We start from the raw sequence: 17,609 nt of genomic DNA on the forward strand, positions 1-17,609 counted from the left end.
ATTTACCTAAATAATTTATGTAAATAACAGTCAACATAATTCTCATGTTATCAACTATTAAGAGTACGATTCAAATTTTATTGAAAAAACCTCCTAATGATAACAGTACTTTTTTTAAAACATAAACTTACAATGCACTGTTCCAAATTATTACGCACAGTAAGTTTCAAAACACTTTATAGGTTGTAAAGAACTGAAAATTGTCATTTGTTGTGTTTGCAGCATATTTACTGAAATCAAAAGCTATTTCAATCAAACTTTTAACAACATTTTAACTTTTAAACATTTTAACAGGTCACGTTACATTTTAACATAGGACCCCTTATTTGATAGCAGCTTCACAAGTCTTGCATCCATTGAACTTGGGAGTTTTTTGACAGTTTCTGCTTGAATTTGTTTGCAAGATGTCAGAATAGCCTGCCAGAGCTGCTGTTTGGATGTAAACTGCCTCCCACCCTCATAGATCTTTTGCTTGAGGATGCTCCAAAGGTTCTCAATAGGATTGAGGTCAGGGGAGGATGGAGGTCACACCATGACTTTCTCTCCTCTCCATTTTAATCCCATAGCAGCCATTGATGCAGAGGTATTCTTTGCAGCATGAGATGGTGCATCGTCATGCATGAATATGATTTTATTATGGAAAGCATAGTTCTTCCTTCTGTACCAGGGAAGAAAGTGGTCAGTCATAAACTCCACATACTTTGCAGAGGTCATCTTTACACCTTCGGGGACCCTAAAGGGGCCGACCAGCTCTGTTCCCATGATTTCGGCCCAAAACATGACTCCACCACCGCCTTCCTGACGTCGCAGCCTTGTTGGAACCGGGTGGCTGTCCATCAACCATCCACTACTCCATCCATCTGGACCATCCAGGGTTGCACTGCACTCATCAGTGAACAGGACTGTTTGAAAATTGGTCTTCATGTATTTTTCTGCCCAATGCAGCCGTTTTTGCTTGTGAGCATTGGTTAGTGGTGGCCGAATAGAAGGTTTATGCACAGTTGCAAGAATCTGGAGGACTCTACACCTTGATGCCCGTGGGACTCCAGAGGCACCAGCAGCTTCAAATATCTGCTGCTATGTAATGGTATTTTAGCAGCTGCTCTCTTGATCCAATGCATGGATCTGGCAGAAATCTTCCTCAATGTGCCCTTATCTGCACAAACCCGTCTGTGCTCTAAATCAGCCACAAATCTCTTAATAGTGCGATGATCACGCTTAAGTTTTCATGAAATATCTAATGTTTTCATACATCGTCCAAGGCATTGAACTATTTTACTCTTTTCGGCAGCAGAGAGATCCTTTTTCTTCCCCATATTGCTTGAAAATGGTGCTCTGCTTAATAATGTGGAACACCCTCCTTTAGTAGTTTTTCCATAAATTGGGCTCACCTGCCAATCTAATTATCACAGGTGTCCGAGATTGTTTTCAGTGATCAAAAGAGCCCTGAGACACAATGCCATCCATGAGTTAAACTGAAAAACAAAATATTTAATCTTTGTGACACTTAAATAAAATTTGCATAATAATTTGGAACAGGGTGTACAATTGCAGCCACATCCCTTATCCCCAGAGGTTACTGCAGCTAAAAAGGCAAAATTGACTGCCGTTCTTGCCAAATATAGCCCCTCAGCTTTGTCAGTCGAGCAAGCCCAAAGCCTGGAAGCTCCTTTTAACAATTAAGGAACTGGATCTGGCCCTGAAGCAGATGAAGTCGGGCAAGAGTACTGGCCCGGATGGACTCAATCCAATACTAAAAGTGTTTCTATTCAGTCTTGGCCCCCACTTTACGAATGCCTTTAATTCTCTCAAAGATTTCCCTAACTCTTCTACTGCCTTCTTAGAGGCTCACATTACTCGTATTCTGAAACCTGCCAAAGATGTGACACAAGTTGCGTTATAGACCCATCTCTTTGATTAATGTGGACATAAAATGATATGCAAAAATCTTGGCCAATAGGCTCTTGCCTTTTTGGTCTCGATGGATAGGTTTGCAACAGGTAGTCTTTGTCCCTGGCAGAGAAGCAAAGGACAACACGATCAAGGCCCTCAAAGTCCACCACTGGCTGATGTCCAAGCATCAGCAGGTGTTCTTTGTCATTGGACTTCGAAAAGGCTTTCGATAGGGTGGCCTGGGATAATATGGAATTGACCCTGCGCTCATTAGGCATTCAGCGTAAGTTCTGTACCAGGATCATGTTTCTATATGCCTCACCCCAGGCCAGAGTGCGAACTAATGGCCATCTATCGGACGCTTTCCAAGATACACAATGGCAAGAGACAAGGTTGCCCGCTGTCACCAATGTTTTTTATCCTCATGTTAGAGCCCTTCCTTCAAAAACTTAGAACTAACCCCCTGATGCTAGGGATTCGGATACAGAGGGGGGAGGTGAAACTGGCCGCCTTTGTGGACGACATATTATTGTTCTTGGCCAAACCTCTGTCTTCCCTACCTGAACTACTGAGAGAGCTGGAATATTTCCATTCCCTGTCCAACCTATCCATCAATTACTCCAAAATAACATGCTTTTAACATATATTTATCTGATGAGGATGTATCATACTGTATGCACCATTTTCCCTTTTTGTGGAAGACCAATAAGATCACATATTTGGGAGTCCAACAGGATCTCTACAGGTGCAATTTTCAACCATTGCAATCTAATATAGTTAGAGATCCTAGAGAGTGGGTCCGGACTTACTATTCCTTGTTCGGTAGAGCAGCCATTCTTAAAATGAATGTGCTTTCATGCCTTCTCTGTGTTCCAGACTGTTCCAATAGCTCTGCCGACAGCCTTCTTTTCTTCACTAAAACAGGCCATGCTTCTGTTTCTATGGCTAAAGAAGCCTCATAGGATTAATCACACCTTGTTGACCTTACCCAAACACAGGAGGAATAGGCCTTCCAGATTAAAAAAATATCACTGGGCCTGTCACTTAGCAAGAGTGGTCAATTGGTCTACTCACGACCAAATAAAAGCATGGGTCCCAGTGGAACAATTGTTATTGGAAACATTCCTACATGGCCTACCCTGGGTACCTCCAGCTTATGCACCACAGAAGTTGAAAAGTCATCCTCTTCTGGGTCCGAGACTCCAGATTTTTTGAAAAGCCTGTTAGTCCGACTCTCTTATCAATCCGTGGACCCCTAACACCCCTGTAGTTCAACCCGGATTCCCCTCCTGGCATATCTGGCAATTTCCTGCTGGATTGCTCGCCTAAGAGCTCTTCATTTTTTTGATAAGGGTCGATTGTTGTATGGCGCTCTCTACCCTTGGTTTGGATCAACAAATACCTTTTCTGGGCCTACTTTCAAGTTAGGCCTTTTCTTAATGCATCTCAAGCCTGGACTTAATTTACTAGAACAACTCTTGAAATTGCCTGCTGTTCATAACAGCCCAGGCCCACATGATTTCCAATATCAATTTGTCCTTATTTCCCATCGAGTAATCTTCTCAAACTACTGTACGTTCCAAATGGGAAAGGGACTTGGAGATCACTCTCCGAGGAGGACTGGGTTAGAATATATCTAACCACACATAAAGGAACACTAAACGTTTATCCAGGATACGAGCTGCAAACCAGATGGTACCATACTCCCAACGGTAGTCCATAGGTTTTGCTGTATGGTTACCAACCTATGTTGGCGTTGTCTGTCTGCACCTGGAACGTTGCTAAATGGTGGCAGTGCCCGGCTCTAATGCTCTTTTGGACGGAGGTCCATGGTATTAACACTGCAGTTATCAGAATCCCCCTGGAGTACACAACCGTACCGTATCTGTGGCACCACTCTGGAGTACCAAACAGTTTATACTTCAAGTCAGTGGCAGTGCACATGGTCAATGCTGTGAGAATTTGCATCCCTATCCATTGGCGCACAAACCAAGCTCCAACCGTAGTCGAGTGATTATGACGTATCAACAGAATTAACCACTTCCAATCCGGATACTTTTACCCCCTTCCTGTCCAGGCCAATTTTCACCTTTCAGCGCTATCACACTTTGAATGACAATTGCGCGGTCATGCAACACTGTACCAATATGAATGTTTTAACATTCTTTTGAGACCGATAAAGCTTTATTTTGGTGGAATTTATTCACCACTGGGATTTTAATTTTGTTTGCTATGTAAATTAAAAGTCCAAAAATTTTGAAAAGTGTTTTTCTTATAAAATTTTGCAAATAAATAGTATTTCATCATAAATCTTGGCCACAATTTATTCCATTCTATTTTTAGTATAAAAAAAAATAACCCAAATTAGTTTATAACCAAAAATTAATTAAACCTTTTTTTTTACTTTTTTTTATTTTTTTACATTTATTTTTTACATACTGTCACCCTAGCAGTACAGTGTCACCATGGTGACACTGTACTACTTGTGGGGGGTGATGATTTTTTTTTTACTTATACTTATTGCTTTTACATCCTTTTATGGGTGTAAAAGCAATCATTTCTCCTCTCTAGCTGCATTCTTGCAGCCATTGAGAACTACTGAGTGAGCTGTGATTGGTCACAGCTTGTCACATGGCACAAGGCTGTTGTGAATAGTCTTGTACCATGTAACCTCTGTGATCATTCACAGATTTCACACATAGTAAGCAATGATATCGAAGCTCTGTCAATATTGATAGTAATATATTACAATATTGGCTATAATAATAACACAGTGCTCAAAGAAGCAAGGTCTTATTTAATTACGAAGAGAGTAAAACACGAACAGAAATCTAAACAAATATTGCAGAGCATATAGAGAAGAGAGCAAAGATGATATGTTAAGTAATTCGCCCTCTAAGTTCAGTATCTGGATGGTCTCTGGATAGAAAAGGGACGCAAGCATGGCCAGGTTTGCATTTAAAGCACTCACAGACACCACCCACACAAACACCCTTGACCTGCCTGGTGTAGTCCTCCATCTAATGAGCGACAATCCATAACTCATAAGGGGCTGTATAGTATTACCCCAGACTTTCTCCTGGAAGTATGTCATCTCCACCGGGGGCACTTCTATATTGCCCAAAATGCTTTGACCCAGGTCAACATTTCAGTCCACATCTGATTTGTTCATTCTGGCTAGAAGCCATGTAATCTGTCATTTTAATCTTCTGTCACCATGGAATCTGAGCTGAGGCTCTATTATCTCCATTCCCCGCCACTATGGATTTTGGTATGCAGTCTTTTGTTACACACGCCCTGTTGTAAAGTCTTGTTTTACTGACACTCCAAGATGACATCCAACAGGCCAAATGGTTCTTTGTTAACCAGGCAGTAAGAATCCATGAATGTCTGATATAAAAGCATATTGCCTTCAAACCGTTACCATGCTTTATAATTGCACAACTTTTGTATAATTAAGGAGATTGCAAAAAGGTTCACGTTTTGTGTTTGTTTTGTTTTTTTTAAATAACCATGTTATACTTCCTTGCTGTGTGCATTGGTTTTGCACAGAACAGCACCTGTCCTTCTCTTGTGGGGTCCTGCACTGACGTTTTTAGCATCTCCTTTTTGTGTGCCTCCATAGCAAGCCAATTTAATCCTTACCATCTTCAAAAATAGAAAGTCAACCTCTAGAAATGTGTGCAATCATACATGGAATGTTTTTCACCTGGCTCATGAATTTCATCCATGACAGTATGTAATGGGGCATGTTTTGACCTTTCTCCAGTCTGGTGTGGAGATGTCTCTGGCTTTAGCTACCATCAATTGGCAGATCTCAGGCTTGACTGTTCTGTTTTAAAGACTTTTCACATTTCATTCCTTGGTAAAAGTCTTTGTACATGGTGTCATACAGACTGTTACTCTTCTGTCCACATGGGATCCTAATTCGGTCTGGTCTGTTTTTAGAGATTTCTCCTTTTGAGTCAGAGATTCCCTTGTCACTTTTTATGTGCAAGGTTGTCTTTTTTTTTTTTTTTTCTGGTTGCCATTGCTTTGGTTCTAAAGAGTTGGCTGTGTTTTCCTACAAGTAACCTTTTGTCCAGTTTCTTCACTAGGATAAGGTGTTATTGAGGCCTTGGCCCTCATTTTTCCTAAGGTGGTTTCTTCATTCCACCTGAATCATGACATTGTGTTGCCATCTTTTTGTCTGAATTCTAAGAATGTGATTCACTCTTGAAATGTCTGAGCTGTTCAAATCTTTCTGCAATCTACAGCTTTGTTTCAACAGCCTGAGCCCATGTGTTTTCTACTTTAGGGCCAGTCTGTCTCTTGATCCACATTTTCCAGTTTCATTTGGCAGATTTTTCTCAAGCCTAGAAAAAGGCAAAATTCCTCCTTTCCCTGTTAGGAGCCATTCCACCAGGTGGTTCCATGCTTCCTGGGGGTTTCAGCATCAAGCTTCTGTTCTAGTTTGTAAGACTGTCACCCCGTTTCCTTTTCACATGTTTTGCTAAGTTCTACCAGGAAGATGATCACAGCTCTGTGGACACCCTCTTTAGGTGAAAAGTCTTGCAGGCAGATTTGTTGTGGGGTTCTCCTCTATTCTGTTTTTGATTTTTGAACATGTTGACCTTGTGTTGCCTATCGCTCATGTCCAGTGCTTTGGGACATCCCAAGTAGTCATTAATATGAATTGTTCTGTGTCCTGCAATGTGCAATTAAGAAATTAGGATTTTTGGTTTAGCTGTAAAATTATTTTCTTTTAGTACACCATGGGTTACAAGGTTCTGTCCCCTCTTTAACTGTTCCTCATTGCTTGCTACAAAACTGAGGTTTAGCTAAGCTTGGAGCAGTTTATGGCTAGTGTTCTACTCACCTGAAGGTTGCAATATAACATTAGCATAGCTCCCAACTGTCCCTGATTTGAAACAAAGTCCCTCTGTCCCTGTTTTTTTCCTCATTTGTCCCTCATTTTGGTCTAATCTATATAGTTGTATATAAAATGTATTCCTTATCAGAAAGTGTTTCCCAAGGCTAAACCTTTTATCCAATATCTAAATTTCTGCGTTTGTAAATTCAAAGCCAATATAAAGGTAAAAAACATTTTTGTTTGACCAGTAATTTTTGTTGTACAATTCTCCTTTAAAGGGGCATGGCGGGGGGGGTGTCCTATACCTACATACTTTTGTTGAGGGATAGGTATCCCTCATTCCCATCTCAGAAAGTTGGGAGGTTTGCATAAATAGTTAGGAATATGAAGTGCTCTCTGTCCTGTGGTGTACTGCAAGAAAAGGATTTTACAGGTAAACCAAAAATCCTAATTTTTTTTGGTGTTAATTTTTAAGGCGTTAACGAGAAACTGATTACAGAAATTTAAATTGGTTTAGTTTTAGAGATGAATAATATTGTTGTGGTTCTTGATAAGAATTGTGATTATTATTTTTTAATAGAACATAATTATAGGTGATGTATTCATATGCATCACATTGCTGCTCTCATTAGAATTCTCACTGTATATTTTTTTTTTTTTTTTACAGAGCAAGTTATTTTTGGGACTTGTTAATGACCTCCTGATTGTTGCAAAACGGAATTATAATGTGGAAGAGGAAGAACAAGCAATCAACAGACAAACTGCTTTATACAGCTTAAAGCTGCTTTGCAAATACTTTGGTTCTCAGAATCAGCAGGTGTTTGTGCCTGTAATTAATGTGGCTGTAGACATCATTGCAGAGGGGCACAAGGAAAAGAACATTTTGGGCAGTGCTTTGCTGTGCATTGCAGAAATTACCTGTGCAATCAAGGCCCTGGGTATTCCTCAGCTTCCCAGGTACAGTAAAGTTTAAAAGTGGATCCCCCTTCTCCATTTGCTTGGAATATACTTTTGTGATAACATTTGGATCCCTGCCCCCACATAGTGCCCATTTTTGGGGAGCCCTAGTGTTACAAATTTCAGTTACAACTCTAGTTGCAAATATTGGAGAATAACCCTCCATTTTTTGGGGGATATGTGATGGGACAAGTCACGTGGACATCTTCTGTTTTGAAGGCTTTTCTGTGCTGCACTAGGCTTTTTGATTGCTTTAGTCCATTTTCACCATGTCCTGCATGGTTATACGAACTATTTATAAGAAACACTTGTGAATCAGCAATATTTGATAAAATTCTGATTATGTAGGTTTGTACTAGAATGCTGATTATGTTTGTGATTTCTGCAGACTGATGCCAGCTCTCCTCTCAACTTTGAAACTAAGGAAAGAACTGCTTACAAGTGAGATTCACCTTCTCAGTGCATTGACAGCTCTGCAAAAGGTGCTAGAGACGCTGTCAAATTTCATCAGCCCCTACTTATATGAGTCATTGCTACAGGTAACTGCTGCCAGTGGTTCTATTTGAAGCTTACTTTGTCTTGTTTTGAACTATCAGTCTACTGTGTTGCACTGAATTTCTATAACAAAATGTAGCTATTAGATCACTCCTTATTAGTAAATATGCTGAACTGGAAAAAATAAAGGTTTAACATTCATTGGAGACACATAATTATATCTTGGGTAATCCTGCAACAGGAGGTTGGACAATAAAAAAAAGTATCTTTCCTTGTGGATTATACCTCTGTACAAGGCTTTGACTCATTATCTAAAGCTGGCAATGCAAAGCCTTGATTTTAGCGAATTCCTGCTGCAATTCGAGCCCTGATTGGCTCTGTCAGCACCACTCTACTTGGATAGCTTCAACTGAAAAATCAAAGTAGCCAGTTGTAGAATTGACCAAACAGTGCATCCAATCGATTAAAGTCACTGTTTGGGTGTTAGAATGCTTGGCAGTAAACGTTTTTGTATCAACATGGTTCAGCATGGATGGAGAAGTCTATTAGATTTTTGAGCTAGATTATGGTATGAGACCTTTAGATACAGTTTGTTTCAGAAAGGTTGCACTTTGATTAGAGTCAGTGGGGCTTTGCTATAGGCCATTCTTACATAATCCTGTATGGTTATGCATTAAAAGCCATTCTATACTATCCATTGGAATATGAGACAGTATAACTCCTTGAATTCCATGTCATGAAACCAGGTACATCCGTATACAGGAAAATGTAAGGAAGAGAGTGATTGCACCTATAACTATATACCTACCTCTACCTATTCTCAGAAAGCTTGAGGTTGTGTACTGCTGACTAGGTAAATGCCTACAAATGTAGTTAGTATTCTGTTGTTTTCCAGATTTCCAGCTTATCCACCCCTGTAATGTTTGCAATCTGCTGCTCTGTATAATCAGCACGGTTATTTACACTTGTAAAAATGAATGGCAAGTATCATTGCGTAGATAATATACAAGAACCACAGGCAAACGTGTGAACATGAATAATAAGCCATACCATTTCAGTGGTAAAGTACATGTTGTACATATAAAAAGGATACAAAGGTCAGAGTGGGGGGATTGTCTGTTGGCTTTTGTGGCCATCTGGTCATACGTTCAGATGTTTGGGTCCAGAACGTTGTATCCAGGGGTTACATACTGGAGTTTAGATCTCTTTGACCATCTTGTTCCATGTTTAAAACTTGTGAATATCCTTGCAAAGCTATTCTTTTGTCTATCCTCACAAGGTTGCCTTTCTCATTGCCATCACATCTACGAGTTTTTGAGTTGGCTTTCTTTACCTTTAAACTCTTTCACTGCCAGAGCTGTGTTAGGCTTTTTTTGAACACATTTTTAAAAAAATCTTTACAACTGAAGATAACTTAATCATTAAAGTAAAAAAAGTGTATTTATCTTTAAAAGTTTGTTCTTTACCTGAATATAGATGCTTTCTGTAATCCAAGGTGTCCAGATTAGTAAGTACCTAGTTGATCCTGCCATTTATGTTGGCCTTCTTTTTTGTGAGTGGCAACACAATACTACCCATTCCTGTGGATGCTGCATTGCCGCTTTGTTCATACGCTCTGCATGTTTACTCAGAAAAATCTGTTTTTCCATTTTTTTGCTCTGGAGGTCTCCTCACATGAGACTTTAAAACCCCCAAACAGTATATATTTTCTCAAAACACAGACCCTGGGTACTAAAATATTGACCGTTCCAAAATTTCATGTCTTATATTTGTGCAAAGGTTCACTACACTAAAATTCATTTTAGGACACACAAACGCAATATATTACACATTTTTTTACACACACAAAAAAAATGAGGCTGCACTGGGTGAGTAAACACCCCAACATGTCCAGTTTTGAAATTGTGTGTGCCCATGAAACGGCAACAAATCCTATACACTTTTAAAGCCCCCACAGGTCATCCGTTTAGAGATAACTGAATAATGGGTCTAGAATTATTGTTCTTACTCCTGTGTGTGATATGTACAATGTAAAGCGCAAGCAACGTTTTTGTACATAGGAATCCTAACAGATGTGTTTGCATTAGTATGTATGTAAGGCACTTTTTTTATTTTTTTTTTATTTTTTTTATTTTTTTTTGAGGTGGGGTTTTGAGTGCTTGGGTGTAACTTTATTTTTTGACACATTATATCACAAGTTTTGACAGTTTTTGAAACTTTATATCATAGGAGACCAAAAGTCCCTTGTGTGATGCACTATATTGCCAAAAGCACCCCTTCAAATCATTGGATTCAGGTGTTCCAATCACCTCCATGGCCACAGGTGTGTAGAATCAAGCACCTAGGCATGCAGGCTGCTTCTTCAAATATTTGTGAAGGAATGGGTCGCTCTCAGGAGCTCAGTGAAGTCAAGCGTGGTACCATAATAGGTTGCCACCTGTGCATTAAGTCCATCCGTGAAATTTCCCTGCTACTAAATATTCCACGGTCAACTGTTAGTGGTATTATAACAAAGTAAAAGCAACTGTGAACAACAGCAACTCAGCCACAATCCACACTTCGTGTGGCCTTGAGATTAGCTCAACAGTGCGTAGAGAGGTTCATGAAATGGGTTTCCATGGCTGAGCAGCTGCATCGAAGCCAACATGCAAGTTGCCCCTTGAGCCTGCTCAGATGAAAGCAAGTACGCTATCAGTTTTGTCCCCATTACTGGCCGTGGCTCCTCCCAGACTCACCCCACAATCCCCCCCCCCCCCCCCCCCCTTAGCTCAGTCTCACCGCACTGACAGAGTCTCTTCCCGGAGATGTGCTGCATCTCTCCCCCACCCTGGGCTCTTCTGTGTGCCGGGTGACTCCACTGTGCCAGGTGAGTGGTGTGTGTCTCCCTCGATGACTGTGTCTCATTTCTTGAGCCTGGCTCCCCTTCCCCTCCACCTTTAACATCTTTGCTGCAGAGGGGGGAGGGCACGGCTGCTGGGATAATGATAACCCCCTTCCCTCCTCTCCATCCTCAGTGATAACCCCCTCCCCATCTCTCCACCGTCAACGATAACCTTCCTCCCCATCTCTCCACCCTCATCAATAACCCACCTCTTCACCCTTATTGATTCCCCACCTCTCCAACCTCATCGATTCCCCACCTCTCTACCCTCAACAATAATCCCCTTCCCCACTCTAAACAATAATCCCCTTCCCCACCCTAAACAAAAATCCCCTTCCCCACCCTAAACAATAATCCACCTCTCCGCCCTCATCAATAACTCACCTCTCTGCCCTCATCGATTCTCCACCCTTAATAATAACCCACCTCTCTACCCTAAACAATAGCCCACCTCTCCACCCTCAACGATAAGCCCCTCCCCACTTCTCCACCCTCAGCGATTCCCCACCCTCAACGATAACCCATCCCTTCACCCTCAACGATAACCCCCCTCCCAATCTCTGCACCATCAATGATAACCCCCCCATCTCTCCACCCTCAACAATAACCCCCCCTCCCCATCTCTCCAACCTCAACGATAACCCCCCCTCCCCATCTCTCCACCCTCAACGATAACCCCCCCTCCCCATCTCACCACCCTCAGTGATAACCCCCTCTCAACCCTCAACGATAACCCCACCTCTTTACCCTCAACGATAACCCCCCCATCTCTCCACCCTCAACGATAAACCCCCCCCTCCCCATCTCTCCACCCTCAACGATAACCCCCCCTCCCCATCTCTCCACCCTCAACGATAACCCCCCCTCCCCATCTCTCCACCCTCAACGATAACCCCCCCTCCCCATCTCGCCACCCTCAGTGATAACCCCCTCTCAACCCTCAACGATAACCCCAGCTCTTTACCCTCAACGATAACCCCACTTATTCACCCTCAACGATAACCCCACCTCTCCAGCCTCAACGATAACCCACCCCTCCCACCCACAACGTTAACCCACCCTCAACGATAACCCACCCCTCCCACCCTCAACGATAACCCACCCCCAACGATAACCCACCCCTCCCACCCTCAACGATAACTCGCCTCCCACCCTCAACGATAACCCCCCCGCCTCTCCACCCTCAACGATAACCCCTCCCTGCCTCTCCACCCTCAACGATAACCCCCCCTTCCTCTCCACCCTCAAGGATAACCCCCCCCTTCCTCTCCACCCTCAACGATAACCCCCCCCCCTTGCCTCTCCACCCTCAACGATAACCCCCCCTTGCCTCTCCACCCTCAACGATAACCCCCCCCCTTGCCTCTCCACCCTCAACGATAACCCCCCCCCCTTGCCTCTCCACCCTCGACGATAACCCCGTTCCCCCGCCTCTCCACCCTCGACGACAACCCCGTTCCCCCGCCTCTCCACCCTCGACGACAACCCCGTTCCCCCGCCTCTCCACCCTCGACGACAACCCCGTTCCCCCGCCTCTCCACCCTCGACGACAACCCCGTTCCCCCGCCTCTCCACCCTCGACGACAACCCCGTTCCCCCGCCTCTCCACCCTCGACGACAACCCCGTTCCCCCGCCTCTCCACCCTCGGCGACAACCCCGTTCCCCCGCCTCTCCACCCTCGGCGGCAACCCCGTTCCCCCGCCTCTCCACCCTCGGCGGCAACCCCGTTCCCCCGCCTCTCCACCCTCGGCGGCAACCCCGTTCCCCCGCCTCTCCACCCTCGACGGCAACCCCGTTCCCCCGCCTCTCCACCCTCGACGGCAACCCCGTTCCCCCGCCTCTCCACCCTCGACGGCAACCCCGTTCCCCCGCCTCTCCACCCTCGACGGCAACCCCGTTCCCCCGCCTCTCCACCCTCGACGGCAACCCCGTTCCCCCGCCTCTCCACCCTCGACGGCAACCCCGTTCCCCCGCCTCTCCACCCTCGACGGCAACCCCGTTCCCCCGCCTCTCCACCCTCGACGGCAACCCCGTTCCCCCGCCTCTCCACCCTCGACGGCAACCCCGTTCCCCCGCCTCTCAACCTCCTGGGGTCTTGTGTAATGATGGGGGGGATAGATCCTGTGTAATGATGGGGGTAGTATGGGGGAGGGGTTCTGTTTAATGATGGGGGTAGTATAGGGCAGTGGTCCCTGTATAATGTTGTGGGGTAGTATGTGAGGAGGTGTTCTATGTAATGATGGTGGAGGGATCTTGTGTAATGATGGGGGGGGGACCTGTGTAATAATGGAGGCAATATGGGGAAGGGGGGCAAGAAAATGTTTGCCCAGGGTCCAATCACTATTAAAGATGGCCCTGCCTCCATTGAAGCTGATGAAGCACAGATCGGCAAAGTGACACCTGAAACCTGATGACCTACATGTTGTTTTCAGGTCTTTCGCAGCTATGGGAGATCAGAGACTGGCTGATTTCACTTGGGGGAGGTCAGCAACACCCAGGCAAACAGGTGGGACAGCAGAACCAGAGAAGCATGGCTGGGAGGGCATTCTTCTGCAAAGTCTTTGAAAGTATGCTGGCGACAGTTGGCTTGTGAAAGATACTCTGGCTGCTGTAGCTGTGTGTAAATCCCCCTACTTCCACCGAGGTACAACATACTTTGGTGGCTGTTAAAGGGTTGAAGAACCCTTTTTTTGTACTACACAAAGGCAATGTTGTTTTGAGGAGAGGACCAGGGCCTCTCTTTTCTCAAGGTGTTTTTTTTTTTTTTTACCTTGCGCCTTAACCTTAATGTTCTATCATCTCAGTCCTACTCCTGAACATCTTAAGGAGATTTCTCTCCATTGTCTGAATGTGGTACACTCTGTTTTATGTTTATCTCACAGCTACAGCACCCTTTTGACAGTCCAATCTGTTTTTCCGCTCCTGATGGTCCCCATAGGGGGCAGCCTACTTCCTCCTTTCAGGTTCCCTAGGTTCAAAACGCGTTCAAAGCACACTTGCTTGGTTGTAAGTTTCTTCAGCCAAGACCAATGAGATTTAAAAATTACAGTCAAATGGTTAAAGTAGAGCTTTATCCTTTTTGCTAAAGCTTTGTGAAGTGAGCCTGTTATGTGCAAATCTGAGTACACCACTGTGATCTGCACATAAGTGAACGAGTCAGGCTAAATTGTAAGTATATTGCAGACAACAAATACTATTGCAGCTTCATTTTCACTAGAACTGTCCTTTGTGCATTTGCAGCAGAAGGTGGGACCCAGCTGTCCTTCGTTTTTGTTTTTTTTTTTCCAGGTTTAGCTAGCACAGTGAGTTAGGAAGGCAAGGGCAAACAAGGTACTTAAATTAAAATTTTTGTTAGGGGGGCTAATCTCTGTGTGCATATACAATATATGTGGGCTTTTTATATTTGTATAAAAAATTGTATTTATATTTGTATAAAAATATATGTTCAGTACCATAATCCATTGTGAAAAGATAATGTTCAGTGTTTTTTATGATGTGTAAATTTCTGTTTTTCTAGGTAACTGTGCTTGATCAAATGTATGTTAAAGCAGTATCCACTTCCCAGATTTCATTAAGAGTTAAAGCTCTGAAAACAACATTGTCAATTAAACTGACTGCCAGAGTTCTCCTCCCTGCAGTTTCCAAATGTTACTGCCACCTTGTGGCCACAAAGCAGGTAAGTGTGATATTTGTTTTGTAACTGTTTTATTTGTTTCACTATTTACACCTATTTTGTCTTACTAATTTACACCTATGTGTGCATGCTGCAATGTGTGGTAATGCATATGCGTGAATGGGCCCTTATAGTTTTGCCTTAAAAACAGATTAAACTACAGAGCATAGATGTAAACCAGCCACAATTTGAAGGCATATTATTTCAGCTTGAAATGCATTTTCATGTAGTAAAATTTGTGTGAAAAGGCTCTTAAGGTTGACTCAAAGTCTAATTTACAATAGCTTTTATGCTTTCTTATTCCTGGCCACTGTGTAATTTAAGGTACAGCTCACGATGGAATTTGTGTAAGCCTAATGTGCTGCAATTTATTGAGAATAAACATTGGCAATATTTATAATGATAAAAATAACCAGTTTCCTACTGCACGCTTACAGTGCTTACAAAGAAAACTTATTTTTGTATATCCTACTTGTTTCATTATATGTAGATATTATTTACTGCCAGCATGCATTGGTGGACACAGGAATATTTAACTTGTAGGTATAATCAATCATCAGAAATCCTCCTGCGCTATAAATGGTGAAAGACCAACCTTAAGCTGCCAACACTCCCCTGGTGATACCTAGTACAGTGTAAACTCCATAAATAAATAGTGTGGCGCTCAAAATAAATAGATAAATAAATACGAAAATAAATGTGACCAAATAAATGAATAAATAAACATGAAAATATAAATATGTGACCAATTCATATAGTGTAATCCATGAGATACTCCCAAAAAAATAACATAAAATAAATATCAATACATAATGAATAACTGCGTATCATATATACCTCAAGTGATCACATAAACAATTAATCTAGTGTCTAAGATCAAAAACATGCTTATACATAAAAAATATTATATTAAGTGACCAAGTATTATTGCACCCTATACAAAGTGAAAAAAGTGCTAAAGTGCCAAAACAGGTGCAAAAAACATATATTCAAACTTTTAGATAATCAATGGAAAACACAGTCCATCAGGTGATAGGTATAACCATGCGATGTGTGGTGATAAAAAATTGGTGATTTGTGCCAAACTCCTCTCCTACAGGTGGCTAGATTGCCTCCTCACCTCCTCCCGGTGACCCCTAGGGGCCAGCAGGCTTGCAGGATCACCCTGGATCCCTAATTCAAATAGGCCAGCAGCTTTTCTCCTTCATTAGATCCCTTTGTGAGACTCCTGTTTCTCTTACTCAGCCAAGATGTCTCTGAAGAACAATGGCTCACCATACAATCCGTCCTGGCTGTGTTTTGTCTTCTGGCACATTAAGCCAATGATTAAAGACTTGAGACAACTTTGTTCTAATTTGTTTACCAGATAATCCAAGATGGCCGCCGGGACCCACGTGGTGCCGGGGGCGTGACGTCACTGCACTGTAGCCCCCCGGATGTGGAAGGCTTGGGGAAGAATTGGTTCCTTAGAGGAGTCCTAGTTTAACACCCTGTGTGAGCTGAGGCTACGAACATACGAGACGCCATCTTGAATACCCCCTATGAATACGTGTGGTTGCACGAAACGTGTCAGATGGGGGGGCTACAGTGCAGTGACGTCACGCCCCCGGCACCACGTGGGTCCCGGCGGCCATCTTGGATTATCTGGTAAACAAATTAGAACAAAGTTGTCTCAAGCCTTTAATCATTGGCTTAATGTGCCAGAAGACAAAACACAGCCAGGACGGATTGTATGGTGAGCCATTGTTCTTCAGAGACATCTTGGCTGAGTAAGAGAAACAGGAGTCTCACAAAGGGATCTAATGAAGGAGAAAAGCTGCTGGCCTATTTGAATTAGGGATCCAGGGTGATCCTGCAAGCCTGCTGGCCCCTAGGGGTCACCGGGAGGAGGTGAGGAGGCAATCTAGCCACCTGTAGGAGAGGAGTTTGGCACAAATCACCAATTTTTTATCACCACACATCGCATGGTTATACCTATCACCTGATGGACTGTGTTTTCCATTGATTATCTAAAAGTTTGAATATATGTTTTTTGCACCTGTTTTGGCACTTTAGCACTTTTTTCACTTTGTATAGGGTGCAATAATACTTGGTCACTTAATATAATATTTTTTATGTATAAGCATGTTTTTGATCTTAGACACTAGATTAATTGTTTATGTGATCACTTGAGGTATATATGATACGCAGTTATTCATTATGTATTGATATTTATTTTATGTTATTTTTTTGGGAGTATCTCATGGATTACACTATATGAATTGGTCACATATTTATATTTTCATGTTTATTCATTTATTTATTTGGTCACATATTTATTTTCGTATTTATTTATCTATTTATTTTGAGCGCCACACTATTTATTTATGGAACTTGTAGGTATAGCCACTGTTTTAGGAAGATTGGATACTGTGCACATCAGTACTTATGTATTTTATCTGTGTTACATTGAACTGTATCAGGTTAAATTCTGTAGTATGCTGACATCTAGTGGGGGTTTAGAGCCTCTGCAACTTGTTTACTTATGTGATCTAGTATCTCCATTGGTTCTCCCCTCCTGTTTAGTGGTAGGTATTTCAGTCCTAGCTAGCCTCCCGAGAAGCATGCCCCCCTCCTCCTTCCCATTCTTTCTTGTTCTTTCAGTCAGTGATAGTGCTTCACAGAGGGCTTGGGAAAGTCAATGCCTTCTTACGCGTCAAAAGGCTGAAAAACATCCACTATACTACAGTCAACTGAAGTTAGTTGGATTCAACTTGTGTGTCTTATTGAAGAGATAAGCTACCTGAGAATGGTGTCAAGCTAGCAAGTGACCCTACTGTTTGGAAAAACTCAGTGTAAGGAGCTTTGTCAATGCATA

The 17,609-nt window shown here is 42.7% G+C and overlaps 1 protein-coding gene across 1 annotated transcript in view; it reads left to right on the forward strand.

The window, feature by feature from the left end:
• The window catches only part of HEATR1 (HEAT repeat containing 1), a 387,031-nt gene that overhangs the window by 261,864 nt on the left and 107,558 nt on the right, over positions 1-17,609 (forward strand). Inside the window, exons 26-28 of the mRNA XM_089660010.1 lie at positions 7,413-7,702; positions 8,091-8,241; positions 14,597-14,755. Of these exons, the coding sequence (XP_089516136.1) occupies positions 7,413-7,702; positions 8,091-8,241; positions 14,597-14,755 (600 nt within the window). The remainder of the gene's footprint in view (positions 1-7,412; positions 7,703-8,090; positions 8,242-14,596; positions 14,756-17,609) is intronic.

This window comes from Staurois parvus, unplaced genomic scaffold (genome assembly GCF_062004578.1).
Source record: "Staurois parvus isolate SC_StPar_1 unplaced genomic scaffold, SC_StPar_1.0 ptg001196l, whole genome shotgun sequence".
NCBI lineage: Eukaryota > Metazoa > Chordata > Amphibia > Anura > Ranidae > Staurois > Staurois parvus.